The 27,956-nt window shown below is 38.1% G+C and overlaps 3 protein-coding genes across 5 annotated transcripts; 2 read left to right on the top strand and 1 right to left on the bottom strand.

Annotated features, from left to right (window-relative positions):
- The first annotated feature begins 8,916 nt into the window (after nt 1-8,916).
- On the top strand, nt 8,917-12,040 carry LOC100114243 (protein phosphatase 1 regulatory subunit 21). Of its 2 annotated transcripts, XM_008210139.4 has the most exons (7): nt 9,162-9,897; nt 9,978-10,064; nt 10,201-10,377; nt 10,442-11,131; nt 11,217-11,363; nt 11,438-11,671; nt 11,788-12,040. In XM_008210139.4, the coding sequence occupies exons 1-7, from the start codon at nt 9,895-9,897 to the stop codon at nt 11,806-11,808; spliced, it is 1,359 nt and encodes a 452-aa protein (XP_008208361.1). In that variant the 5' UTR covers nt 9,162-9,894; the 3' UTR covers nt 11,809-12,040. The 2 variants fall into 2 exon arrangements, with proteins under 2 accessions (XP_008208362.1, XP_008208361.1); XM_008210140.4 differs by having other exon boundaries at nt 8,917-10,064.
- On the bottom strand, nt 11,668-14,811 carry LOC100114280 (iron-sulfur cluster assembly 2 homolog, mitochondrial). 2 transcript variants are annotated; one of them, XM_001599301.6, is made up of 4 exons: nt 14,658-14,811; nt 12,930-13,033; nt 12,512-12,733; nt 11,668-12,334 (listed from the first exon to the last, which is right to left on the bottom strand). In XM_001599301.6, exons 2-4 carry the CDS (start codon nt 13,022-13,024, stop codon nt 12,157-12,159), a joined length of 495 nt encoding a protein of 164 aa, XP_001599351.1. In that variant the 5' UTR covers nt 13,025-13,033; nt 14,658-14,811; the 3' UTR covers nt 11,668-12,156. The 2 variants fall into 2 exon arrangements, with proteins under 2 accessions (XP_001599351.1, XP_032454859.1); XM_032598968.1 differs by lacking the exon at nt 14,658-14,811 and adding an exon at nt 13,929-13,947.
- Nucleotides 14,812-15,000: 189 nt separating this feature from the next.
- LOC100114311 (protein kinase C) lies at nt 15,001-27,824 on the top strand. The gene is made up of 8 exons (XM_016987973.3): nt 15,001-17,013; nt 18,022-18,299; nt 19,279-19,310; nt 20,039-20,109; nt 20,186-20,348; nt 20,664-21,239; nt 21,310-21,902; nt 22,846-27,824. Exons 1-8 carry the CDS (start codon nt 16,681-16,683, stop codon nt 23,008-23,010), a joined length of 2,211 nt encoding a protein of 736 aa, XP_016843462.1. The 5' UTR covers nt 15,001-16,680; the 3' UTR covers nt 23,011-27,824.
- Nucleotides 27,825-27,956: the final 132 nt, after the last annotated feature.

The raw sequence follows: 27,956 nt of genomic DNA, 5'->3' as shown, positions 1-27,956 counted from the left end.
ATATATATATGCACACCCACACGCACACACTCAGCTGCAGTCCGCAGTTCCTTGACTTGCTCAACTTTGAATTATCGAAATTTGCGCGTTCGATACAAACGGCAGCGCAACTGGCTCCTCGAATTTGGTTGCAAAGTGTCGCAAAGTCGGTCAGTAGAGTATATATACGTATATAGACACGGCCCGGTCGATCGATGCTCGTCGAAAGGCTTGCTCAGCATCTTCACCGACAACTCCTCGGCGCGCGTATTATTCGTCTGTCGCGCGCAGTCGACCGAGTCGCTTGTTTCTCGCACTGATGGAACAGCACATCTGGCCAGCGCGGTAGTTCTAGGACTTCACTAAACTAATCACGGCTCAGTTACTGCGCGCAATTCGGAATTTAGCCGAAACTTTTCATTTGCGCAAATTGAATTTCGATTATTTCACGAACGTATGCGTTCGTTGCCATGAATCAAACGAATACTCGCCCGATGATACGGGTGAACGAACGAAGCTCCGCGGGAAATACTAATCAGGCCAAGCGCGCGAGATACTTTAACTTGCAAGCGATATAATTTTCCGCGCATTCCTGCACTTCCGAACGAACGAAAACAATGCAAATGCAAAGTATAGAGAGTTTTGCCGATGGGACTCATTCGGATGCCGCAACCTTTTTGTTTTGAGCCAGGATCCCTACTGTCTATAACTCTCACTTATGTCTGATTATATTGTCGAGAGAGCGAAAATGTATCGATTTTTCTTCACCTATGCTTTCGGAAGTCCAAGTTCCTTACGCGATAGCATCGGAAGGGATACTTGTAATGTAGGGAACACGAGCCGAGCCGCGCGATGAGCTACACCTATCTTACACGTATAAAGTCATTGAACTTTGCTGAACGGCGGAGGACGTCAACAGCAAAAGAGACAGGCAGACAAGCAGCCGCACAGCGAGAGACACCCGCCCGAGCGGATGACGTCTCTGACGGGGAGGAAGGTACTGTGCGGCTCGGCGTCTCTCTCTCTCTCTGTCTCTCTCTCTGTCTCTGTCTCTGTCTGTCTCTCTCTCTCTCTCTCTCTCTCTCTCTCTCTCTCTCTCTCTCTCTCTCTCTCCTCTCTCTCTCCCCGCGAGGCGCAGGGTCGGCTGCTAAAGTCGGTGACGCCGGGCGCCATGGGAGCTTCCGATGATATTGCGCCAAGTGATTTATACGCGACGCGCGAGACCGCATATTACGGCGGCGAAAGCGAGAAAGAGGGAGAGAGTCGCTCGACGTGGGGCGCGCCGCCGATACTAATGCTTATGCCAATATATATCGCGCTCGCCTTCCTGCAGATAGAACTTTTCCAATCCTCGTATACCTCATTACGAGCGGATGTCGCCCAGCGCTTTCGACTCCGAGGGCCGGCGCGCGCGCGGCAGCAGTCAGCCGACATGGTACATATACACATGCGTATATATGAACCACGAATATGTACATGAGCGTACAGCTATATAGGCGAGGTGTGCATGCGCGAGGGGCTGAGCTCCCGGATCCTGCATAATTCAGATGTATTCCCGCTGTCGCGTGCGGCTCGATTACGGTTCGATGGCCCGGACGAGATGGATTTCAGTGCGTGACTATTGGCTGAATCGCTTCTCTCGGGACACCTATGTATATCTATACTCAGGCACTTCAGTGCGAGACGCGGGTGGTGCCGATTTTCCCGGAAAAATTGCCCCCTCGATTCTACACTCCGAGATAGCCGAAGCAGCTGTATCCACTTGCGAGTCTTTTTTGTCCCCCAGAGGGACTGCGAATTTACCGCGTGTCACTCGGCGTACCGAGCGCTACTTTCATTCAATCGCTAACGCGCCGAGCTTCCTTGTATTGTAATTGGCTCTGGACAAGCAGGTACAATTTCTCTCGCATTCTTTATCAGATGCACGCTCTTTACTCGCCTAATTGATCCTAACGGCTGCTCGAGAGTTCTCCCCCGACCCAACTCTTTTTTATTGCGTAACTTTTGCTGCAAGGCCCAACTTTTCGTACAGAACTTCCGCGCGAAAATGAAGTGAAGTTCAAGACCTCTTACACCGTATACACAGGAGTGTGCAGCGTTCATTACATGTCAAATATTTTCGAAGTCACGTCACATATATGAGAAGATAAAAGCGGGGCTGATAAAACCTTTCGGGAGTTCCAAAGAAAACGAGGAAAACTATAGGACGCGCATATACTTTTATAAAAATAAAATAGAATCGTAGGAGCGCCGAAAAGACGACAAGGCGTATGTACTCTAGTTGGACACATATAGAGCGCTCGCGGCTAAGGTTGTCAGCGTTAATGAATAAGTAAGGTTAATTTGCGAATGGGTTCTACATGCAGCTGCCAGGCGCTATGTGCGCTCGGCTTTTCGCACCCACGGGCATTCATTTCATTATTGGAACTCGAACCCTCAGCCCCAAGACTACTGCTGCTCTTTCACTCCCCCTGCAGCATTCCTCTATTCTGTTATATATATATATATATATATACATACACTTATGTACATATGTATACGTGTTATCGAGTTTCCGCTATCTTTTTTTTAATTCTACCCGCTAGCATACGATGGCCGCTAATTTACTTCCACGAAACGAATTTTAAAATGAAATGGTTGCACCATGTTTTTCTTGTAATAAATATGAGCTGCTCTACTTTTGCCTTGTGAGCTGGAAGACTTGTAATTAGTATTAATTAAAATATGGAAGAAACATCGTGTCCAATTAAGAAGCGCGGAAAATAACGTGAAAATCTATAGAATGAAAAAGTCGATAATGTTCCAAAGCTGAACTCGAGTAAAAGAACACGTGAGACTCTAATAGGATTTTTTTTTATTACTTTGTTAAAGTGTTTTATCTTCAATATATATAACAGCGGAAAAACTGCACCGTAAGAACATTTCTAATTCTTATTAAGGAACGTCGTCTGTTAAAAGTTTCAACCTCGCACACGCGTTGTAAGGAAGAGTTATAAGGAGAGAGAGAGAGAGAGAGAGAGAGAGAGAGAGAGAGAGAGAGAGAGAGAGAGAACAAAACATTACACGCTCCACTTAGAAACGAGTCTGCACAGGGAGTAGGGGCATCTCCTTGCGGAGCTCTCGGACAGCTTAACGAAACACTAAATATTTTTCTCTCTATTTCACTCCGCGCTCTCGGCCGAATCTCTTTCAGCTGAGACCCTCTTACTCAGCAGCAGCGGCAACGGAGCCTTCGAGCAAGTAAACGCCTGTCATCCCTTCCATCTCGGCTTGCGCCGTTATCTCTTCCATCCGCACACCCGCGCACGTTCCACACGTCCTCTATATATAGGTATCTCACTCGGTTTCGAGCGGTTTCGAGCGAAAAAAGCGCTCGATAATCTCTTACTTGGAATGCATGCTCGTCCTCCCTTTGCCGACGCGACGACTTCGAGACCGGATCTCACGCCAAAACGCCGCTCGACTTCGACACTCAGTTTTCCCCTTATTGAGCTTCAAGCACGAATAGTTAGCCGCCCCATTTGAATAGCTTTATGTGTCTCAAGGATCCTCTTTTTTTTAAATAGGTCACACGGAGAAGTCAGTGACTGGGATTATACACGTCTTATATATAACATGGCGTGATTGATTTCAATTGCAAAAGCATATTCAATCATTGTATCATTAGTATATTATAATATATAATATAGATAACAAACATCAGTACTCACTTGACACGGTATTTGGTGAAGCTAACGATGGTTCCGTTTTATCCCGTACTTTCTTCTATACGCATGAGCATTTTTAGTACATGCGCAAACCATATAGAACAAAATACGGCATATGCATCCTGATACACTTTTCTACCGACTTTGCAAATCCTTTCAGAGAGCCCTTCGAACCCACGCACCAAAGTAAGTGAGTATAACCGAAGACTGAAGTTACAAGTAAAATACGTAAAAAGCATCAAGGCGGTCACCAACGCCGTGAAAGCGGTCCATAAATGTATATCACAATGCACTAATGCAGCTATGATATGGCTGTTTTTTTTTCTTCATCTGAGCCTGAAACAAAAACAATTTATTTTGTAATTTCTCAATAAAAACATCGATGTTCCAGTACAAATATTTTTTCTACTTATAGGAAAAACCAGATTCTTAAAAGTCAAACTGTCTCTGTACGTATTTTTCGTACTTTAAAAGCGCTATATATTATTTTTGTAAGCAATATAGGCAAAAATAAAACGAGGGAGGACAAAGCTCGACGCGCGAAAAGCGGGGCAATACAAGAGAGAGAAAGAAGTGCGTCAATCAATGGACTTGACGTTGGGCTTTCGCGCCGCTGCCTGGAAAAACGTAGTCCATTTTAAAAATCGCAGACTCGCCTACGTGAAAAAACGAACGCTCCGAAAGATCCGCTTCTCGCTTCCCGCCTGCAAGTCGATTTATTATCCGTTTAACGCGCGGCCAAACAAATCGCGTATATGACACATACAGCCATACACCCCTTTAGAAACTGGCGCATATTCGAACGATTCGCGAAAGATTGGACGAGGCGTTTTCCGTTTTCACCGACAGACGTCGCGCAGCAACAGCACTATATAGCACCGACACACCGGCATAGTACGAAAAACAGCGCGTAATGGAAAACGTCGACTTTAATCAACTGCCGACTGCGGCTCGCAGTACATATTCGTGCGACTATTTTTCACCAAGCCGAGTATATGGGTCTGCGCGAACGTTTATGGTACGAATGCTGTTCTAAATCACAGCTCGGATTTTTTTCTTCTGACATCAAACATCGCACACCTTTCTATAAATTAGATTTGTAACTAGCTCTCGAACTGATAGCGTGCATAATACTTATATAACATTTTAAAGTCTCTTTTTCAAGTCTTTATGCCATCTAAAATTTCTGCTCCTGAAAAATTCATAAGGTGAAATAGGAACTAACGTAGTCTAAAAGAGCATATTTATTTATATAAATATAAAATGAATCACGTGTTAGTTTGAACGGTCCCGACTAATGGTCTTCTAACGATATCTTTCTCCTCATATCTCGTTGTTCTGCGAAAATTTCTCGAAAGCATATTACGCCATAAAGATTTTCGAGTATCTTTCAATGATTAGCCTTCGGTTTCCGAAAGTATTGAAGAAATTATAATGAATCCAACAATATTAACGACTGAAAAGAAAATAAAGATTTTTGGCAGTGTCACTTCACTGACCATATGTAAAGAAATAGTTTGTTTAGCAAATAAGAAAAAAGAATAATACTAGTAGCGGCGACAATGGAAATTGTCACAAGAATCGAGCTTTATAGTAAGGCGTTTGGCTGAAACACTCATCAAGTTTCCGTTATTAAATACTTAAATATAAGCAATGACGCATAGGTAATTGAATCCTTAAATTTTTAGTTTAAAACACATGCCAGCCAATGCGGACTCTCAGAAATGAAAAATATCAAAATTAGCCTAAGAGTAATAAATTTGAGATTGATCAATACGACGTTCCTACTATATAAGTGGCCACTTGCAATAGTTCCACTAATTAGTATGCTAAATGACACGGAAAAGTTACTGATAGCCATGAGAGTGCTCCGAAGTTAAGATCCTAAATTGAACAAACCTCTGATGGCCATGCCGGTAAGAACTTGAGCACATACAGAAGCACTGCTGAGCTGCACGCAAAGTGAAAAGGCAATGCATAAGTAGCGCAAATAAACGCTGATATTATACATTTCATGCAAGCGTTTATGCCATTGACAAGTATTCCGCCGAAAATTGAATCCATCTCAGGCATATCATAAAAACACGTGACACGAATACGATAGAATAATGAAGAGGAAACTAAACAGCAGATTCCCTCATCAAATGTGGCGATTCAAGTCGCAAAGGGTGATTCGCTAAGCCGTTCACATCCTCAACGTTTCTATAAAGTGTCAAAACGTTATAGAACAAAACCTCCACTAATTCTTTCTCAGCCAGATATACAGACATTGCTATTCTTCTATAAGAAACCGCGCGCATTTGGAGCAGCTCCCATGTCTCTGAACTTGTACAACACAAAAGCACACAAAGCTGGCAACATCCCCGACGACGAAGACGGCGATGTCGAGTTGCTCGCAATCCGCTGAACAGTTCTCACTCTAGCTATCCGCTTATACCGACTTCAATGCCGCTTGCCTCGCTAAGAGAATGAGAAATGCAACAAGCTTGTCTGATATAACCGAGGAAGAAACAATCGCGTTGGCAAATGCTCGAGGAGTCGGTAAAAGGCATAGGGGCAGCGAAAATATCCTTAAAGGCGTATTATGATGAAATCTCGAGCCACCGGCTTTGATCGAGAAAAAAAGAGTGGAGTGAATGAGCTGCTTTATTCTTATGAATATTCATTTTTTTAAACTTCAGCTCTTAGCCGACTGAGCTATAGATAACGTCATTAAGAAGCTTGCAAGAGTTTTAAAACACCGTAAAGACAGTTTTGATACCGCACACTTTATCAAGTCGCATAAACAATCCATTATAAATCTTTACACCGTCTTAAAGACACAAAATGACTGTCAATAAAAAATTTGTTACTTATAACTTGATGCGCGCAACGGATGCTAAGTATTCGAATACTCCAGATAAAAATTTGAATAAAAAACGAAGAAATGAAGAGAGCCTAGGAACGCATCATAGGTCCACGGTGCCGAGGAATACAAAGAAGCCACCGCGCGCGTGCCTCAAACAAAGACGAGAATAAGGAGTAAGAGGAATAAAGCTGCAGCAGAAAGACTATTGGACAAGTGATAAAAAGGCTCGTGGGTCCGATGATCTCTCCTGTTCTTCGTTGCCTGGCTCTGTCTTATTCTGCAGGCTGTCATGCCATCGCGGCGAAAAACGTATTCGGGGACGTAAACGCGTCCCAATCTGCCCGACAAATAGGTCGCATCGCTCTTGCTCTCCTGTATAGCTCCCTGCAGCTTCCGGAGAAAATGAAGGAGAGAGAAGCAGTCGAGAAGAGCAAGAGAATATAGAAGCTACCCTGGGACCCGGGATTTTCAGTGCAACTGCAGTATAGAAGAGGCAATAAGCTATCACTGACTTATCCCGTAATCAACGCCTGCGCACTTATTTTCGCCTACCCTCTGCTGCTGCTCTGCTACAGTTTCTTAACAATAATGATGTTGATTGAAGCTTACAATTTAAAAACTCACGACAACGCTGTTGTGATCTTACTAAACATTATAACATTGTCCATTATAGTATGTACATTGGCAAAACGAAAAACATTGTTTGTCTTTTGCGTTTCGCGCGAAATTAGAGTTTCATTGCTTGGATGGTCTCGCGCAGATGCCCCGGCTAAAACGAAAGAGAATAAAGAATAAGAAAAAGAAGAATATATGTATAGATACATGTATATGTAGCACAGATTCGTACTTTTTTATTCAACACCTAAAATATACTTATTTCTACCCTCCATTGCATGTAGGTGTGTGTAAATGTTCTCCTTTTCTTATGTACTTTCTTTTTGTCTTTTTCCATTTTAATAGCTATATAGGTATGCACTTGCAGATCGCGAATTGCTTCTCCGGATCTCATTTTATTTAAAGATCTTGCGCCAAAATTTTGCGATTCTTTTTACTCTAGCTCTTCGTTCCCTCGCATGTGCATATGCAAATTTTCGAATGTAGAGCGAAATAATAAAAGCGCTGGGTCTTAACGAGGTCGTTATAACGAGCTAGAGGAAATTACGCGAATCCTATTGTTTATATGCTCATGCTAACATTGCAATTATCATTTTATATTAGCAACAAGCCATTTTCATGAGAACCGTCATAAAGGCCAATCGCATTAAAACTTGTTGATGCGAACCGTTATTATTAATAATATACTAATATGTAGGGCATGAAATTGAATTCCATAAATAGAATTTCTTTTTTATAGAGAGAAATTCGCTCATTCATAAACAGAGTTTATGAGTACAATTTTGGAAAATCAAACCTTTTACCCTAACTAATCAAGTACAAAACTTATATTAAAATTCAAGTAACAGACGTATTAAATGAACTTACCAAACCAAGAAGGCGATGTTGGTGATGCCATTCAATACTTCTTTGTAGTCTATCAATAGCGCTTATTATTCTCAAAGTATACAATTGATAAGTTTTTGGTTGATAGACTTAAGGACTTTGTCTGCCAATGACTCTGTTTGGCATTTCTTCGTACAAGCAAGCTGAAACAATTTACAGATATTATATTACCAAGCGTTTTGAAATACATTCGTGCTACAATTTAATAAGATAAAAAATAATTTAATATCATAAAAACAACTCCTTTCAGAAAATTTAGAGGCGAGTCATGATTAAAATTTTAATATATTGTTATGAATTGATTTTCGAATCCTAGTATCAAAAAATATCAATCAATATTTTTTTTAATTGAATAAAACTATTCTAAAATAGACGATTAGCAAAAAAATAAAAATTTACATGATATGTAATATAACCACGGAGTAGAAGGTACTCCGACTTCGTGTATATTACAATGCACCTCAATCAATATTTCCTACGGATGGTGAATAAGAACTTTAGCTTTATCAAAGCTAAGAAACAAAAAATTCTATACATTCTTTTATCTACTTATGATATACATTGCAAAGTAATCACGATACTGCAGCGCCAGAACTTCGTGTTAATTGATATAAGATGGTAAAATTTGGAAGCCGGTAACTCGGAGATAATGTCGTCTTCGATGATATAAGTACATACATAGCCATTTAGGTATTATAAATGTACCGAATACATAAAACACGGATATTTAAATATTTTTCTAAATTTATCCACAAGGATTGCGGTGGTATTGTTCAGTTACTAACAGTCAACTGATGATAAAGTAGTTCTTCATCTTTGCCAGAAGTGAACAACTGAAATTCCTGCGAATTTTGTTATCGACCTATGATATTCATATTAAATATAATATAATCAATAAACCTCTGAATATAATATACCTCAAATAATTGTCTCCGTAAAATCAATTGTATAAGTTATAAAATGTTATGGAACTCATGAATGATAAGAAAAATGAATAAGTACTACTTTTATCAAAACGCTACGTGTAAGATAAATCTTAAAAAAACATAAATAAACAAATATGGCGGAAAAATTCAAATGTGGGTGTATAAAACTTATTGATGAAAATTAAACAAAGGATAAAAATCGGTCTTATAGTTAATGCTTGTAAATCTATACAAAACTTAATGTTTATAATCCATTTTAACGCGCATAAGTATAAGAATCAAACAATAACAAATGTAAATGCTTCAAATTTAGCGCCAAGTGCGTGGGCGGTATATAATGCATATGTATATGTTTAAGTACAAGTTGACTTCAAATGATGAGCACACAACGCCTTGACATTCAAACAGCTGCAACAGTCACACCGACAGCCAACTGGCTCGGTGCTCTGCTATAGGTGCCTGCAGTGTCCAATACATTATTGCGCAGGTTAAATACACCCAGGCAGATAGAAAGAGAAAAAGAACAGCCAGGCAACATATTTAAAATACATACATAACAAATAGTGAGGAAAGTCGAGACAAAGAGATACTGAGCCTCTGCTTCAGGGGGGCGTTTTACACGCGATGCAGTGCTTACGATTTCCTGACAACGTCCGGATAGCTGCATAATCTTACGAAAACTTCTTTAACATTATTTCGTCGCTGACGAAACATAAACTAATGAAAACATATTTATAATACGTCGTTTACAAACATCTTAAGAGTTTTATGTATGGCCCAGTTATCAGCAGTATCATTTTGATTATTTATGATCAATTTCTGCAAAGGTGCATAAATTGACACGTTGACAACGACAATTTATCGTGTGCTAATCCTCACTTGGAGAGAGACAGAGAGAGGACTATCATCAAGAAAGAGAAGTGTAATAATATACATGGTAAGAGATAGCAGGAAGTTATCACAATGATGCCTGATCATCGCTGATTTGTATAAATACATACACACATTCCATTCAAGGGAACTAAGATACATTTTAGAGCGATGGATAGTTCTACTGGTCAACTGCAAATCAAGTATCAGAAACTAGCTACAGAATACTCAAAAGTGAGTAAATACTTTGAAAATTAATAATGTATTAACATCATTAACTTAAAGTTCCTATTTAATCTCTATGATGATTAATTATATAAAAATATCTTTTTGTCTATAAGAGCAATGTAAAATACTTATTAATTTTTAGATTCGTGCTCAAGCAAATGTCCTAAAGAAAGCTGTGATCGATGAGCAGACTCGCAACACAGAGCTGAGAGAACAATTAAAAGAAAAAGAAGTCGAACTCAGAAGAGCAGAACAGGAATTGGATAGTCTTACTTTTCGTAATCAGCAATTAACAAAACGAGTAACTGTATTGCAAGAGGTAAAATTACAAAAGTGTACTTATCAGTCAATGAAAGACAGTTGTAATTAATTTTTATTTACAGGATCTTGACAAGGCTCAAAGTAAAACAAAGAAAGGAAAAAACAAAGCCACAGAGAACAAAGCTCAATTACCTCCACCACCTCCTAATCACATTCTCGATGAAGAATTTCAAAAGAAAATTGTTGAAAATGCTCAACTGCAATCACAGATAAGTGATAAGAATAACGAAATAGAAGGTTTACTGGGTAGAGTACAACATCTGGAGTACAAACTAGAACTCTCAGAAAGAGCAAAAGTTGAACTAGATAGCAAATATCGTGAAATAATAGAAAAACTAGAAAGAGAACGAAACGATGCTCAAAGAAAACTTAATGAGAAACTAAAGGCAGAAGAAACAGTATCCTGGTCAAGTGGAGAAGGAAAGAGAGATGGATACGACTTGGAATTAAAATCTGGGCTCACTAGTCACAGGCAAGATCATTCTCCCTTCTCCTCACCCTCTGCGTCAAGAAGATCTTCAAAGTCAACAGTGGAAATAGGACCACCAAGAAAAGCTTGGTCATCAGCACAAGATGAAAATAGCGAAGACTTTGAATTCACAAAACTATGTGAATTAGAGAAAGAATTAAATCACTGGAAAGCCCAGTATAATATTGTGAAAATAAAATATGATGAACAAAGTCAGAAAGAAAATAGTGAAAAAAGAATACTCGAAACTAATGGTTTAGAACCTATTGAAGTTAATAATATGGTATGAAATTCAATTTTTTGATAGTATTTCCAAATTCTGTTAAAGATACACATGTCATTTAATGTGTTATATATCTTATTCACAGATTGGTAGACTAATTGGGCCTTTTGCAATACCAGAAGAAATTGAGGCTCGTGAAACTAGAATTAGAGAATATTTTTTGCGAGAAATTGATAGGTTAATAACAGAGAAACATATTTGTCATGTTAGAAATTTAGCTATAGCTGCTAATGTAAGCATTTATGTATGTATATGTGCGTATAAAATAATGATAATTTGTATTCATATTATTTTTTAATTTTTCAGACTGAAGTAATGAACGTTCACTTAGACACAAGCGAAGAACAAAGAGAAAAATGTGAAGCAGCATTGCTAGAAGCACTTTCTAAATGGAAAAGCTTGCAAGAGGACAAAGAAGTGCAAGAAGGAAACTACAAGTTGCAACTAAGTACAATGAGTGAACATCTTGCCAATATGAACGAAAAACTCATTCACCAAACAGAAGAAATTCAACAATTGAAATTTGAACTCTCCACTAAAGTAATTAATAATAATATATTCTTTTATTTCCTAACGAACAATTAACTTTCATAATCTTCTTAATTATAATTTATACATACGCACTTATAATTACGTAAACAATATTTAATTTCCAGAACAGTAAAAGAGGAAAATAAGCCAATGCTCATTAACATTTTTTTCCAACGATTTCAACACATTCCATGATGTTATCGTATTCGTCAAGGAACTTCGTTTTATGTAAATATTACGACTACAATGTCGAATTTCGATGTGCTCCTAACTACGAAATTGCTAAGAGCTTTCTGACTTGGTGTTGTTATTTATGAACTCTAAATAAAAAAAAATGTTAACGCTCGCTATTCGAGCGTTAAATATGTACAAATATAACTGTTTTCTTTTTTGCTAATTAAAACTTTCAAACGCATATCCCCAAAAATTGTAATATCTTACAAATCACGTATTAGGACATTTATATGGAAATCCTAAGTTATATAATTTAATGATCAGTCAACTTTAATGGCGAAACTAGCTCCACAGCTACATCCTTGTTCTGCTAAAGGGTTGTCTGTTATTCTGAATGCAGAGCGTATTAATTCTGTATGATACTCTATTGTGGATCCTTTAATATATTCTAGAGATGTAGAATCTATCACTATTTTAGCTCCATCTTTCTGGAAAACTCTGAAAACAAAATTATTTGTTAGACATTATAAACGTACAAAATTCTTTCGGTATTCTCTTCAAAAGTAATCTAAGAAAACTTTTCGACTCAGCATAGATAGATTTGCAATGTTCGTCAAGTAAAGACTTGACATGGTTTAGTAATGAACGTTTTGAAATTACAAATTAATTTCTTACTTGTCATCTTTATTTATGCTGGAATCCAAATTGAATTTGTATTGGAAGCCAGAACAGCCTCCACCTTCAACTGTTACTCTTAAACAGCTACCTTCCTCCGTTATTTCTTTTAAACGCTTTACACAGCTATCGCTTATTAGGATTTCGTCTTCGCAAGCACTGCTGGCTACTTTGGTAGACGAATTTCGCAATCTCAAGTCAGAGGCAGGGATCCATGGTGTTCTGTAAAGTAGCAAAGCGCATCATGTAATTATACAATAAATGAGACGATTGCACCAGTTTACATGAAATAATTCAGGAATATTTATAAATAGCTGCTAAATATACAATAGCTAACACTTGCAGTGATGTCAAGCGATAACAATTGTAATATCAAAAAGAAAAACTCTAAAACTTATATTTAAGCTTAAAAACTTACGCCAAAAGTCGTGAGAAGTACTGATTCGAGGAGAAATTAGAAGAGAGTCCCCAGACGGAACGCGTTAACTTCGCCATGCCGAAGTAAATTGACATTTTTCATACCTGCAGAAAAACGGATAAGACAGTCGATTCTGCAGACGGGTGTACCAATGCGTAAATCGAGATTCTCGAGATTGCCTCAACCTCAACGAATTCGTGTTTCGTTAGCTCGTTCATAGGTCGAGCTACTTGTTACTTTATCTTTCAGCGGCTATATTTGCCCGCGATGCTCGACTCGAGAGAAGTGTATAGGTAGAATATACCTTGCCAAAACTAAATTCTCTTTTTGTTATACTTTTATATTAAACGCTAAGAATTCTTTGAAAAAACTATTTTCCAAGTATTGAAAGTTAAAATAGGTTATGACTATGAATAATCTTTTTCAAAGAGCGACCGTTATTTCTATACAATTCGAAGATCTGTACAGTTTCATGTAATATGTATATAAGTATATATATGACTCATGAGACGAGCCTATAATGAGGCTTCCGTTTAAGGATATGATAACGTTTTTCCCCCTGTTTTTCTAGTAATCTCTACATCAGGATAACCTTATATATTTTAGTCACATTTAATCATCAGAGGAAAATTCTAGTCTAATTAAATATCACTGACTCAACATGAGAGAGAAACACTCGCATTTTCGATGGATGTGTAAATCTGAATTCCAACGGTTCTTTTCGAATTACATTCCTTCTATACTCGCACCTGTATATAACTATACATACACTTATTAATGCTTTTAGTACACTATTCGAGTGTAAATTAAAACTTTTTGTCATCCCGTTAGTAAAAAGCTACGATGCTAAAAAGATCGACTTCGATTTGGAAATGGCAAACGTCTTTTTGTAGCGGCCATCTTGGAAATTCTCAGAAACCGGGCGAGATTTTTCCTCAGCTCAGAAATAACGAATAACTCTCAAGTTGCTCTCTTTTAGTACAAAAATCGAAAACTTACCTGGACTGCATAAAAAATGGCGATGAGGAGCAAAGACGCGAGGCGCGAAAGTCTCTTCATCTTCGTATATCACCCCCCCCCCCCTCCTCCCTTCGCCCATCCGTCTATCGTTATGTCTAAAAACCATGACGAGTCCAGTTGTAAAAACACCCTTCGATGGTAAAAAAACTAATAACTAGTTACGTTTACGAGAGCAAAACCACCTACCGCCCAAAAGCGTCCCACCGCCTCTCAGCTCGCTCGATCTACTGGCCAACAATTTTTTGAATTCTCGGACCTCAGCGGTTCACGAATTTCTATATACAATACAACATCATAGTTGGTCCACGCGATCGTAAAATTTATGTATCCCAACAAAACTAGTCAATTTAGCAGGAGAGAAAATCCCCTTACCGCCAGAAGCGTCCCGCCACTTCTCAGCTCGCTCGATCTACTGGCCAACGGTTTTTTTGAATTCTCGGAACATCGACGTTTCACGAATACAATACAGCAGCGTTGGTCCGCGTGGTCGTAAAATTCATGTATCCCAACAACAAAACTAGTAAATTTTGCAAAATCAAGTGCCACCCGATGATAAAAAGCGATAGAAAAACGAAAAATTCTCAGAGCTCAAATTCCCGTTAGCCCGATCTGCCCTGAATAACCGCCATTTTAATTTTTCAACAGGTAGCCACTTGCCCGAGTATATTAGAACAACCCCGAGACGACCAGATTACGTGAAGATCTTACCTGGAGTCGCGACTTCCTCGAGGACGAGGTTGATCGAGAAGTCGTACCGCCGAACGTCCATCCGTGTCTGCGGTTGAGCGGCGAATGAGCAATGAGCGAAATGCGAATCTTTCCCGCTCGGCGCGGTGCGGTGGCAGCGGTGCGGACTGCGCGGAGTGTGTGCGAGGGGTCGCGAGTATATATATATATATATATATATATATATATATAGAATACCGTGTAGTGGTGCAAGCTCTCCTCCCGCCAGAGGGAGTTTTCTTTCAAGCTCAAGCTACTATATATACCTATTACCTTATATCTAGCTAGGTATAGGCACCTGACAGCCAAAAGGCCAAAGCAAAGCATCAGCATCGGCCGCGCATGGCAGAAAGGAAAGCCTGCGGTGCTCCCTCCCATCCCCGCCGCCCCTCCGCCAGTTCTACTTCTGTCAAAAGGGGAGAAATATATAGTATATAGGAAGCGAGAGGGCGCGAGAAAGAGGGAAAAGCAGCTACGTAGTGGCGCTAAGCGGGACTGTGTGTGGGTGTGAAACGCAGAGCGGACCGAATAACTGACTGAAGCGTATACTTACGCGAGAGTGAGGGAGAGAGAGAGAGAGAGAGAGAGAGAGAGAGAGAGAGAGAGAGAGCGCAGAGCAAAAAGGGGTGCAGGCTCGTCCGTCAGCGCGAAGCAGCTCTGGCCCGATTATCCGTATGCTGCGGATGGGAAACAGTGTACAAGTGTCGCGAGTGAATTGACCATTGATACGCGGACAGACGAGTCGCTCGCTTGGGGCTTCCATCGTATAATACGCGAAAGAGAGCGAATCAGTCGAGCAGTGTACCTATAGCATCGGAATGGAGGCGAGCTTGGACGGACGTCTCTGAAGAGGAAAAGTTCCTTGGCTCGACTGTGGGATTCGTGGGTCTACACACTGTGGCAAGGAGCATCGAAAGAGGAAGCGCACTGGGACCGGACGACACGGAGCTTGCGTGCCTCTGTGTGGTTCGCGCATATATATTTTAGCTCGTACACCTAGATAGCTCCGCAAGCTCTCGGACGGCCGACCGAACGAGAAGGTGCGAGAGAGAGAGAGAGAGAGAGAGAGAGACAGAGAGGCAACCAGTCAGCAGCGCCGAGGCCACCCTAGGACGCACATCCACGCACAAGCTACGCGCAAGACAGCAGAAACCGAGAGAGAGAGAGAGAGAGAGAGAGAGAGAGGGAGAGAGTCGTCGCAGCGAGGATAGACTATAGGAGGCAGCCAACAGAGAGAGAGAGAGAGAGAGAGAGAGATAGAGAGAGAGAGAGAGAGAGAGAGAGAGATAGAGAGAGAGAGAGAGAGAGAGAAGAGAGTATAGTGCGAGAGACGACTACGTTAAATGGCTGTCAGGGCGGATCGAGGCTCGCGGACGACGACGCCTCTGATCTCGAGCAGCAGCGCGAGCGCGGCTAACGAAACCCGGAGCCAGGGAGTCAGCAGCTCCTCTTCTCCTCGTACCCGTGGTGATGACTGCCGCGACCGCTGCCACCACTGCTGAGCGGGAGATGCGTTGCGGATTCGCTCCGAGCCTGGTGCTGCTGCTGCTGTTGTCGCTGCACCGTTGACAAGAGACCTCCGCTGCGGAAGGAGAAGACGAGAAACGACGAGCGAACGGCTGCTTCTCCTCACACTGACATTTCTGACCGAGAGTCGAACGGAGCGAGCCCATCGGCCTGCTTTACCTCTTTTGTACTCTGACGAAGGGCCGTGCTCAACGACTCATCCACTGAAATTTTCTCGGAGACGCTGTTGCATCTCCCCGCATGACAGCTCTGTGATATAAGCTCTACCTCTGATTCTGTTTTTCTCTCTCTCTCTCAGACTTCCTGTTTGCCTCTTCTACGTCGCTTTCGTCTCTTCCTTTGTTCGATTCTACTGCTGCTCTGACCAGCCTTGAGGCAGGCTCTTATTATTTACTCCCAACTGCTGTAATCTTGCTCTCTCACTCGTTCTGACTGTGAAACTCTACCCCTTACACATTCTCCTATCTCGAGTAGCGTCATGTTTACGGGTACAATCAAAGTGCAGATATGCGAGGCATCTGGACTACGCGCTACAGACAAGCAGCGCAAGTTCTGGCAAGAGGAGTCGCCCATCCTCGATCCCTATGTGCAGCTGGACATAGACGAAAAGTACCTCAACCGCTCCTCCACCAAGCCCAAGACCTTTGACCCTGTATGGAACGAGTGCTTCACCCATGAAGTGCAGAATGCCATGCTACTCGGCCTTACCGTCTTCCATAATGCAGCTCTACAGCCAGACGATTTTGTAGCTAATTGTAGTATACCATTTGAAGAGCTGATTCAGCGAGATGATGAAACCACAGACTTTTGGGTACGTCACCTTCATATACTGTATTGCGTTATTCTTTTTTCCCTATTTGACTGCTGTTCTCATACAATGTTTACATGAATCTACTGTTGGGAAACCAGTCTTTGAAACGTAGCATGCTTTATTTTTCACAATCAATCATATGGAACATCAAATGGTTTAAATCAGATCTTTTTTTCAAACATTTAACAAAAGTGTAATTCCAATCACAGATTGACAAGTGACGCTTACTAGTCAGGCATTGATATAAATAACTTGCAAGCACTTTAGATTCTCAATCTTGTTTTCCAGTATGTATAACTTACTGAAGATAAGAATCAAATCTCCAGAATGTTGTGTAAACATATACTTGATAATGAGGTTCTCAACTGCAGGAGCGCAAACCTCTTTCAGTTCACTCATTAAACAGCTTAAACATGTATTATAAAACAGACCAAGCTAAATTTGTTATTACTGTAGAAAAATTATCTTATATATGATATAATAGCCTTTGCTTATAGTAACGCATTTGGTTTTACAACATCTCTAAGAAACATAGATAAGATTAGCTACAGCAGACAGGTCTTTTCAAGTTGGCATACATCAGTACTTCTGTGAACGTCTTACTGACAAGTGTTTGCATGTTTTTAAGGTATCTCTGTAAGCTTCTAAAAAACTCATGCCAGGTTATTTATTAATTAATTGTCTGAAAATTAATATAAAATGCTTAATTTACATCGAAATTATGGGATGATAAAGTGTTTGCGAAGACTGCTTGAAATTCAACAAGAGACACTTGATAAAATTGGTATTACATATCCAAAATACTGGGTGAGAATGTCACTGTTTCTTACAAGAGGTTAAACCTAATGTTATACAAAATAAAAGTAGAATATTTTAAGATTAAGCTTTATTTTCTTTGTAAAATTTTTTCTCTTTTTTGTTTGACCTTGATAAAAAATAAGTTTTAACTATGGTTTTTGCATATCTTATGTATCGCAAAGTTATTATTAGATTTATTTATGTTTTTAGGTTGACTTAGAGCCTCAGGGAAAGCTAAGAATAAAAATAGAGTTGCAACGGAACAATCAAGCTCAACAGACAGGATGCGGCACAGGAGATGGAGATGGGATTGGCAGTGGTGTCAACCGCAGCAAGGAGCCCAGGCGAGAATTCAAAGAACGTCAACAGGGATTCAAAGGTCGTCGGGGTGCTATGAGAAGGAGGGTTCACCAGGTCAATGGACATAAGTTTATGGCCACTTTCTTAAGACAACCCACATTCTGTTCACACTGTCGAGAATTCATATGGTGTGTATTGTACAATATTTCAAAGAATTATGTTCACAATGATAACAATAAATTATGCATGCTTAAATTTACTCACAAAATTGGGATTCAAGAAAAAGTAATCAAATTTAAACTATATTATTTATAGTGCGTATTGAAGGCAGTATATGGTTTGGCATGTCACTATTAGTTATACTAAATTTGGGTAAAAAATTAAGGATATTAAAATATGGTATTTCTAAAATCACTTTGTATCATGAAATGAACTAGACCTTTTATAAGTAAAACTTTTTTTATTAAGTTACGAATGTACCAGAATAACATGTAATACTAATCTTACTACGCTGACGATTTTCAATGTAAGAAATCAATCTGAATAAATTTTATTCTATTTAAATTTTACTAATGAACAGTAGCATGAATTATTGTGTACATACATCAAAAGTTTCTATACATACTTTGGCCTTTAGAAAGTATATTGATTCACCATCTAAAACTAATACATTTAAATATAAAATTATGTTTTTTATTTCAGCTATCTAATTTTAAATAAATTTTTTGTTTTACCTGTATAATAATCTATAAAAATATCACTTTTTCGATATCCTTTGTTAGAGAAATTAATACATATAATATTAATTGCATGATCAATAATATCTTTTCTTGGTATATGGGATTTTCATGCTGATTGAAAAAGTAGTTGGTTTTTAAAGAATGCTAGATGGGCTATGGTATTTAGAGATTATAACATAAACTTGATAAAACAAAATCAACAAAAAGGGAATGAGTATATAAGTGACCATTCTCTTGGGAATGAAATACGCGATACATGGAGTCTCTTGTCTCAACTCTGCTTCTCCTTATTTTTTTTTTACGTTTATAATGTAAATATATGAGCCTATGATTATTAAATTATTGGAGAAGGCTTAAACCTATGTGCTCGATGAAGAGTATTTTGCAGAGGAGATGATGTGACGCGTTTTTGTCTATTGTATTTCAGGGGCTTGGGCAAGCAGGGCTATCAGTGTCAAGGTGAGAAAGACACAAGTCACGTTATTGTGCGATTACTAATTGTGTTTTCACCAGGCTTGGGCAATACTTTTCATGAATATATCACAAAAATATGTACCAACCTTGCACTGGACTTTGATAGCATTTGATAGCATCTGATCAAGAATACCAACAATACTGAATCAAATTTAAGTTTATTATTTTTTAATGAAAAATCAAATATATTATTCGAAAAAATAAGTATATTTCTATAAAATAATGCCCATTCCTGGTAATTATTGTACCGGCAATGAATGTTGTCTTCATAAATGCCATATTTTACTTATTTAACAATTATTTAACTTTCGCCCTTTTTTTCTAGTATTGGCTAAAAATTTTCAAAAAAAATAATAATAATAATCAACAACCATATAACATAATTTTATGCTGTTTACTTATCGTCTCTTGCTTTTAATGTTTGAATGCTTCTTTAATTTAATTGCTGTGGGCAAAACTAACGAAAATTTTTACTTTTCAGTTTTATTACACATCACTTTTTAGGAGTTAAAATCTTTTGCTTGTTTTATAATTGGGATCATCTTATTATTTTTTATAAAAATCATCATAGTATTTATACAATTTTGATTTTTTTTTTACAGTTACAACACAGTTTCTTTCATACAGTATTAACAAAGCATGTGCAAGCTTGGGATTTATGTTATTCAAATTTACTTGCAAGCTTTTTTGAAAAAAATTTGAAATTGTTTCAGTTTGTACGTGTGTCGTGCACAAAAGGTGTCATGAGCAAGTTGTAACAAAGTGTCCAGGAATGCGAGATGAGGTGAAATTTGTAAATATTTATTTGTCTTTTTAACATTGCTATCATTTATTACAGTATTGTATCATTTGTTTTTTAGTCTAAAGAGACTATGTTGCAATCAAGCCAATGCACTCAGGGGCCACGATTCAATATAGATGTCCCTCATCGTTTTGTCATCCACAATTATAAGCGATTCACATTTTGCGATCACTGCGGCTCTCTTCTTTACGGCTTAATTCGTCAAGGTTTGCAATGCGAAGGTAAGATAAATTTATTTAAAAACATATATCTTATTTTTCCGCGTTATCCACAAACAGTAGCAAATTCTTTGTTATACTTGCTTCTAATGGATGAAATCATACCGCGTTATTGGGAAGAATTTTATCGCGCCATGACGATTTTTAAAATATTCATTTTAAGATTAAGCATTTGGCTATCTTTAGAACTAAATAAAATTCCTTGAAATTTACTTAAGGTAAATAAAAGATAATGCTCACAAAGTAGAGGAAGTTGCTTATCTCCGTATTTACAAAAACTCGATAACTTATGTACATTTTTGTTTCTACGATCTGCAGTCTGCGATATGAACGTCCACAAACGCTGCCAGAAGAACGTAGCCAACAACTGCGGCATAAATATGAAGGCAATGGCCGAAGTTCTTAGTACGATTGGCATATCGCCGGACAAGCAAATCAAGGCACCGCGTATAAACTACAAACCGTCGATTCCGTCAAGCAACACACCTACGAGCACCTCTCTGAACGAGACTTCGCCAGGAGTGAATCAAGACCAGTCATCCCAACAGGCACAGAAACCAAAAGATTCTGGTACAGCTAGTGGCGAGAGTGCAATAAGCGGTGGTCAGGACGACATCCATAAGATCAGTATCAATGACTTTAACTTCATTAAAGTGCTAGGAAAAGGAAGCTTCGGTAAGGTCATGCTGGCTGAGAGAAAGGGACACCCGGACGAGGTCTACGCAGTCAAAGTATTGAAGAAGGATGTTATAATACAGGATGATGATGTAGAATGTACAATGACGGAAAAGCGAATTTTAGTTTTAGCAGCCAAGCATCCATTCCTCACAGCCCTGCATAGTTGCTTCCAAACAAAGGAAAGATTGTTCTTCGTCATGGAATATGTTAACGGAGGTAATTGTTTTTTTCTTTAAATAATAACTTAAAAATTATTCTGTAGACATAATAAAATATCTTGTTTTAGGCGACTTAATGTTCCAAATCCAAAAAGCCTGCAAATTCGAAGAAGCTCGCGCTCGCTTTTACGCTGCGGAAGTAACGCTGGCGTTGCAATTCCTACACAAATACGGCGTCATCTATCGTGATCTTAAGCTTGATAATATCTTGCTTGACCAAGAAGGCCACTGCAAACTTGCTGATTTCGGTATGTGCAAGGAAGGTATTTTGGACGGGGCAACTACGGCCACGTTCTGCGGTACTCCAGACTACATTGCACCAGAAATTTTGCAAGAATTGGAATACGGTGCGTGTGTCGACTGGTGGGCTTTAGGCGTACTCATGTATGAAATGATGGTTGGGCAGCCACCGTTTGAAGCCGATAACGAGGACGATCTTTTTGACTCTATTTTGAAAGATGATGTATTGTACCCGGTGTGGTTGAGCGATGAGGCTGTTTCCATTCTGAAGGGCTTTATGACAAAAAATCCAGCAAGAAGATTAGGATGCGTGGTATCGAACGGTGGAGAGAATGCAATCAGGACGCATTCATTTTTCCAGAATATGGATTGGGAAGCGCTTGAAGATCGCAGGGTCAAGCCACCCTTTAAGCCAAAAATCGTAAGTTAAACTATTTTATTGTGTTTACACCAACTAAGAGCCTAGCTTTTGAATTAAGAAGAAGATGTGATTATTTGTTGATGCATGTTGCTATATTTCGTGTTTTCAAGTACCGTACCTTTTATATAAACATACTACTAATGCTAAATTTATGCGATCTTGTGTTCCCGACTTTTGAAAAAACGAGGGCTTTTATGACTCAAAAAATTACAAGAAATAATCCCGGAGAAAAAAATACTTCAAAGTCGGCCAAAATAAACAATAAACGATCAATCTAGTCTAACCCAAAATATTTGACATATCTAAGAGGAAATTTTAAGTATTTTAATCCTAAAGTTTAAAAATACAACGAGCATTAGAGTGATTGATTATTATTTTAAGTATTCTTATTCCTAGAATCAAGTTGATAAATGCTATCCAGCTTCATTCCGCGTTAATATTGTAACAAGAACTACATCCTGTAATTTTTGGATAGTCATAAATGTCTCGTTTTTCCAAAAGAAGAAAATGATTGCGTAAATTTAACATTGATAGTATATCTATATAAAAGGTACGGTGGCCTCTCAAAACGAATCAAATCGATAAAAACTAATATTTATTTTGTTTAATTTTCAACCGCTTTATACAAACGATCGATATTACATATTTAGTTTTCTTTATGTGTACATAAGGTACTGAATCAATATCGATACAGTAGTGATTCACCTTCAAACTTTTTTGTACTTTTCAATCAACAAAAGTATCGCATTAATCCGTTTGTATAATAGTATATAAAATTATTTGTGTATGTAAATGCACTAGTAATTTTATTGTTGTGCAGGGAAATTTGCGATCAAAATAAAATAATACGAGACCTAAAAATCTAATGTTTTCATATAAATTAGGCAATTTTGTTTTAAATTAACTTCATTGCGTTCTAATATTATGCTATTGTCATTTCTAGAAAAACAAAAAGGACGCTGTGAATTTCGACGCTGAATTTACTAAGGAGGATCCAGTTTTGTCACCGATAAACGCAGAAGTTGTTCCCTGCATAAATCAAGAAGAATTCCGAGGCTTCTCCTTCATAAATAGGGATTTTAATCCTAGCAGATTTGTCGCTCAGTAAAAGAAGATGTCAAAAACGCTGATTAATTTTAAAATTTTATTAACGAACCAAAAGGGAAGGCTGGCGATTAATGGCGATGAAGATTACCACAGTGTTGGCCTCCTCTAAAGGTGAGCGATAATCACTTCTTCGCCGAGCTACTTCCACTAAGTTGGACGAAATTCCTTTTGGACACCACACTACTTTTTCGCTTCAAGAAAGGGGTTTAGAGAAATAAAGCGAAGACGTCCCGTTCTACTATGATCTCTAGTCAAACAAATACAAATCATTTCGCAAAGATTAAGTACGGCTCGCCAAGGGTGAACTTGTCACCCGAATCGTGATAACACTTTTCGTGCGATGTATTAATGGGGTAACAATTTTTTTATCGGTTTCCAAGGACTTGCGAAATGATAATATCGTTACTATTAATAGTAAACATGACGTCGATTCGTCGCATACAAAATATGAAAAAATGAAGGTGGCCGCCTTCGAGCGATACGAGAGCGTCATTGCGCCCGTGCACTCAATCGCTTTACGGTTCATTGGCGAGACGCGGGCATCGGTTTTTTCTCGCTCTATTTTTTTTTCGTTTACACATTGACATACGTCCGACCAGCTTCATACGTTGAGAGCTGTCGAGACCCAAAAATTAAAAATATATTCTATTGTTTCTTTAATAATGTTGTGAGATTATAAATTGAATTTGTTATCAATATTTTAGTGAATATATTTAATAATAGATGTAAATTTGTAGTAGAGTCAGAAAAGTGGCGAGCGATGCCTGCGTCAAAGGGCTTGCGAAAACTGATAAAGAAATTTAACAACGGTTTCGCCGAGCTTTTTGAAGGTAAAGCGCCTTTACCTCTTACGCGTACTGTTGCTCCGATTTTTCTCGGCGAGATCATCAGGATGCTCTCGTCGCGCATTATCGGGGCGTACCTGCTTAAAAAAACAAAGGTTATAAACAGAGATTAAGCGTTTATAGGCTATTACAAAAAATAAATGAGAATAAGAAAATAAAAAAAAATAATAAATAAAAAAATACAAAATCGGACCGCTGGTGGCCCGTACCAGAGAGTCTATATGCAAGCATTATGCGTACTATAAATATATATACATAAATTTAAAAAAATATATATGGATATATATATATATATAAATATACATATATTTAACTTATTTTAGCATACGCTTAAATTGAAAAAAAAATAGTCAAGATAAATCGCAAATTATTGTTAGGAGCAAAGTAACAAAAATGTATTGTTTATAATTGTTGAATGTTGCTGATGGATTAAAGAGGAAAAATGAAGAAACTCATAACTGTAAAGACGCCGATCACGCACCCTCCAGGATACCTTTAAGTGTTGTCTCTAATTAGATATAAAAAATATACGTACCTTTTGAAGTTTCGTTGGGTGGGGAAAATAAGGATGAAAAATAAATTACCGCCGACGTCCATCTGACAGCCTCGAAATCGAGTCTGATAGAAACATAGAATCGTAATTATACGTTAGAAAAAGCAATCTTATACAAGTATAACGAATCTTTATACATTTCTATAAAAATTTTTTGTGGAAATCTTCGTCAAGGAATACTTATTAAACGAAACGCGCGCGGTTGGAAGTTTCTATGCAAAATTTTTATAGAATGTCGTAAGTTGATTTTATATTTTTATTGTCTTTACTGTGGAATGAAATGTTGAATCTCCCTTTTCTTAATGAAAAAGTATATTTAAAAAAAAGCATCAATGAAAAATATATATAATGCATATGATCTGTGTCTACACAAGGTTTCTCTATGTTTCTATTCGACTGTTTTTTACTAGGAATGATACGAAACAGGGCCAGTGCTCATCGGGATTTAAATTCTATGTGACAAAAGAAGATAACTCGCGCCTTGTACACTAATAAAACAAAAATAAAGAAAAAGTATGTTAGTTTAGTTTCGGCAATGCGAGTTGCGAGAGTATTACGCCAGTGTGCGTGTATCCGCATGCGCGTGTAATTTATCATCAGAATGATTCGTGTACTTAAGTATAATGTCGCGTCCGAAACTTAAAATTTGAAAAAGTATAAAAAAATTACTCATGTAAGCTTCTGAGGTCGTGCCTCCCTTATTGTCAAAGTGGAGGAGCTAGAAGGGAAAAATTTACGAGAACTACGCCGACACTTACTTTTGTGTTTCGTTTTCTCTAATCTTTGTTCATTTCTTCTTTTTATAATCTAAGTCGTGATAATTTTACACGCACAAAATCGTACTGTTCGTAATAGCTATTAAGTTTTATTTTTGAAGAGTTTTTTTTTTTTTAAATTTTTATTACTTTATTTTTTTATATAAGAAACAAAAATTGAAAAAATAATCTCGCGCAAGGCAATAAGCACCCTTTTTCCTCCTTGCTCTTCCTTTTGTTTAGGGATACGTTGCTGGCCTTTTTGTCTCTTTGCTAAAGTGTTAAAAGCCCCACGGACCTTCTCAGAGAGACAGAAAGCTCAACTCCAACCGTAAACAAATAATAGATGTACCATGCTTAATTATAATTCGATGTCGTATTCGTCGTCGTCGTCATCGTCGTTTAAATGAACGTGCAATTTAAGAGTAAGAAAAGAATAAAAAATTGGCATGCAGCGTTCCCTTACGATCGAGACGCGACGGTTAAGTTGCGCTTAAATTATTTAATGTACAGCGTCTCGAACGCAAAGCTATAAGCACCTTTTCAACCTTTTGTTCATGAATTGTGGTTTATAATCCGAAAAATAATCTAACGGCCGTTGTGTATTTCGAGCCTGTGCAGGACTCGAAATGCAGAATTGAGCCGCAGATTGTACTACGGTATATACTCGGTTAGAGACTTTAACTAGCGTTATCCAACTAATGTTTATTATTTAATTTTCTAACTATGTGTATATATATATATATATATATATATATATACATATGTAGTATAATAATCGTGCATTTTCTTTTCCAGATGAGCATGCATTTTATTGTATTTTTGTGCGACCTTTGTCGATGTTGTGTATTGCGTTGTTTGTTATTATTTTCTAACCACTTCGTCTGGTATTCAAGCGAAGCAACATCGAGCGAACGTACTATAACTTTTTACTCGCAAACCTATAGGATAATCGACAAATGCATTTATTTATTTTAATATTTTACATTATATTTATTTATTTATATTTATTTATTTATTTATTTGAACCGCGAGAGATGAGCATGTTATCTTGTGACCTTAATTATTTCGACTCATTACTTTTTTCTTCAAAGAAGAGTCGTTATAAGGGGTGTGTGCCCGCGCGCAAATAAAGCGCACAATTATTCGCTTTCGTTCGTGTTCGCGTGTCAGATGCAATTACGATCGCACACAGCCATAATGTGAACAACGAAAGGAGAAACAAAAAGACATAAGTCTCGGAAAATTGTCTAGAAGTTGATTAAGCGAGAGGACGCGTAACGTTTAAAGCCACAAGAAAGTACTTAAGTTCCCTCCTCGATTTTTAACAAATGTACGATTACTCGCGATACAACGACTGCGCGATCTCGTTTTATATACTAAGCGCCACCAGAAATTTTATTGTTGCACACGATGCACATGCATTCTTTTCGGAAATTAGGGAGCAAAAAATGTAGACGCAGAACGACGTCTAGAGATCTGCCAGAGATTCGTATTAATTATTCTTGCTTTACCAAAGTTTCAATTTCACGATCTTGATCTGTGTTCATGAATTATTGTTATATGTGACGGCTACGGAAAGACATTGAATTATAATAAGTTTCCATTAGATCAACGTATGTTCTATCCGCTAGCATGAAACAAAAATAAGCAAAACGTTTCGATTTGTGTATTCTTTATCGGAAGCTTTGAGCGTTTGATGTTGCTTCGTAGATGATTAAAGAGATTTCAAAAACAAAAAACCCCAGAGTTAGAAAGATAAACGAAAATGTGATACACGAAACCCGCAGAAACGAGTGAAATAAAATAAAGAAGAATACATTAGCTTAAAGTGCAGACCGTTAAAGAGTATGGAGCGCAGCGCGTACGTGTGTATTAAAAAAAAATCTTTATTATAAGAGATTTCTGAATTTTAGCTAAGGCTGCACACAAACCTTGTCTGCGCTCCGTTCTTCTTTTTCTTTTTGTTATAACGATCGAGTAAAAGTAAATACAGAAAAGTCAAAAGTGAGCCAATAAGCAAATATATGTTAAAAAAATTAAATATATAAAGTGAAGGTAACATTTGGAATCCGTACAAGAATGAGGTAAAAGTTGTCAATGAAACAGAAAGCAACAAGAAATAAATGAAAAGAACAAAAAATAACACGTAAGTGCACAAGATCTGCGTCTATACCGGGACCGTAGATTATAGATAGAAGTTAATATGTACCTATACTATATGTACGTACGTTGTCTGCGACAATAACGTTCATATCCATGCCTCGGCCAAATCGCGCAAGATTTTTTCTTTTTTTATTGATCTAAGTTTTTTTTACTCTTCGTTGGACTTCCCTACTTATATAAGTATAATACAAAGCGCGGTTCTACAAAATAATAATTACGTGTAAAAGAGGGAGTGCAAGTGGCAACGCGAAAATGTGGATGAATGACAGTGCGCAAGAGTATGGAGAGAATAATATGTGACGATGCTTACGCACATTGAATTACCAAAAATATAGTCAGGTTTTTATCTGAGCACATGCAATATAATAGACACACGACCTATAATAAGTGCGTCGGGCGGCCGAGGCAAGGGCTGAACGAGCAGCTGCGACGAACACTGTTACTTGTCTGATTATCGTGTAAAGAATCGTAAATAAAAAGTATATATGTATCTATACTTACATTTGTCATTTCCCAATTGCTATTACAATTACCCGTAATCCTTTTTGTACATTTATTATACTTTAGTTTTTCCAGATTTCAATTATATCATCATCCAATATTTATATTTACAGCATTGATCGTTAAA

Source organism: Nasonia vitripennis, chromosome 4 (assembly GCF_009193385.2).
Source record: "Nasonia vitripennis strain AsymCx chromosome 4, Nvit_psr_1.1, whole genome shotgun sequence".
Classification (NCBI taxonomy): domain Eukaryota; kingdom Metazoa; phylum Arthropoda; class Insecta; order Hymenoptera; family Pteromalidae; genus Nasonia; species Nasonia vitripennis.
The sequence above is the reverse complement of the archived record's forward strand: the minus strand, read 5'-3'. Positions and strand labels throughout refer to the sequence as shown.

What these genes read in the sequence shown, in the direction of transcription:
- LOC100114311 (XM_016987973.3), top strand. Translation starts at nt 16,681, where the DNA reads ATGTTTACGGGTACAATCAAAGTGCAGATATGCGAGGCATCTGGACTA. An exon ending in CACTGTCGAGAATTCATATG is followed by an intron (nt 18,300 to 19,278) that starts GTGTGTATTGTA and finishes ATTGTATTTCAG; the next exon opens with GGGCTTGGGCAAGCAGGGCT. An exon ending in CACCCTTTAAGCCAAAAATC is followed by an intron (nt 21,903 to 22,845) that starts GTAAGTTAAACT and finishes TGTCATTTCTAG; the next exon opens with AAAAACAAAAAGGACGCTGT.
- LOC100114280 (XM_001599301.6), bottom strand. Translation starts at nt 13,024, where the DNA reads ATGTCAATTTACTTCGGCATGGCGAAGTTAACGCGTTCCGTCTGGGGA. An exon ending in TACTTCTCACGACTTTTGGC is followed by an intron (nt 12,734 to 12,929) that starts GTAAGTTTTTAA and finishes GCTACTTTACAG; the next exon opens with AACACCATGGATCCCTGCCT. An exon ending in AGCATAAATAAAGATGACAA is followed by an intron (nt 12,335 to 12,511) that starts GTAAGAAATTAA and finishes TTTTGTTTTCAG; the next exon opens with AGTTTTCCAGAAAGATGGAG.
- LOC100114243 (XM_008210139.4), top strand. An exon ending in GAGTAACTGTATTGCAAGAG is followed by an intron (nt 10,378 to 10,441) that starts GTAAAATTACAA and finishes TTTTATTTACAG; the next exon opens with GATCTTGACAAGGCTCAAAG. An exon ending in CTATTGAAGTTAATAATATG is followed by an intron (nt 11,132 to 11,216) that starts GTATGAAATTCA and finishes TCTTATTCACAG; the next exon opens with ATTGGTAGACTAATTGGGCC.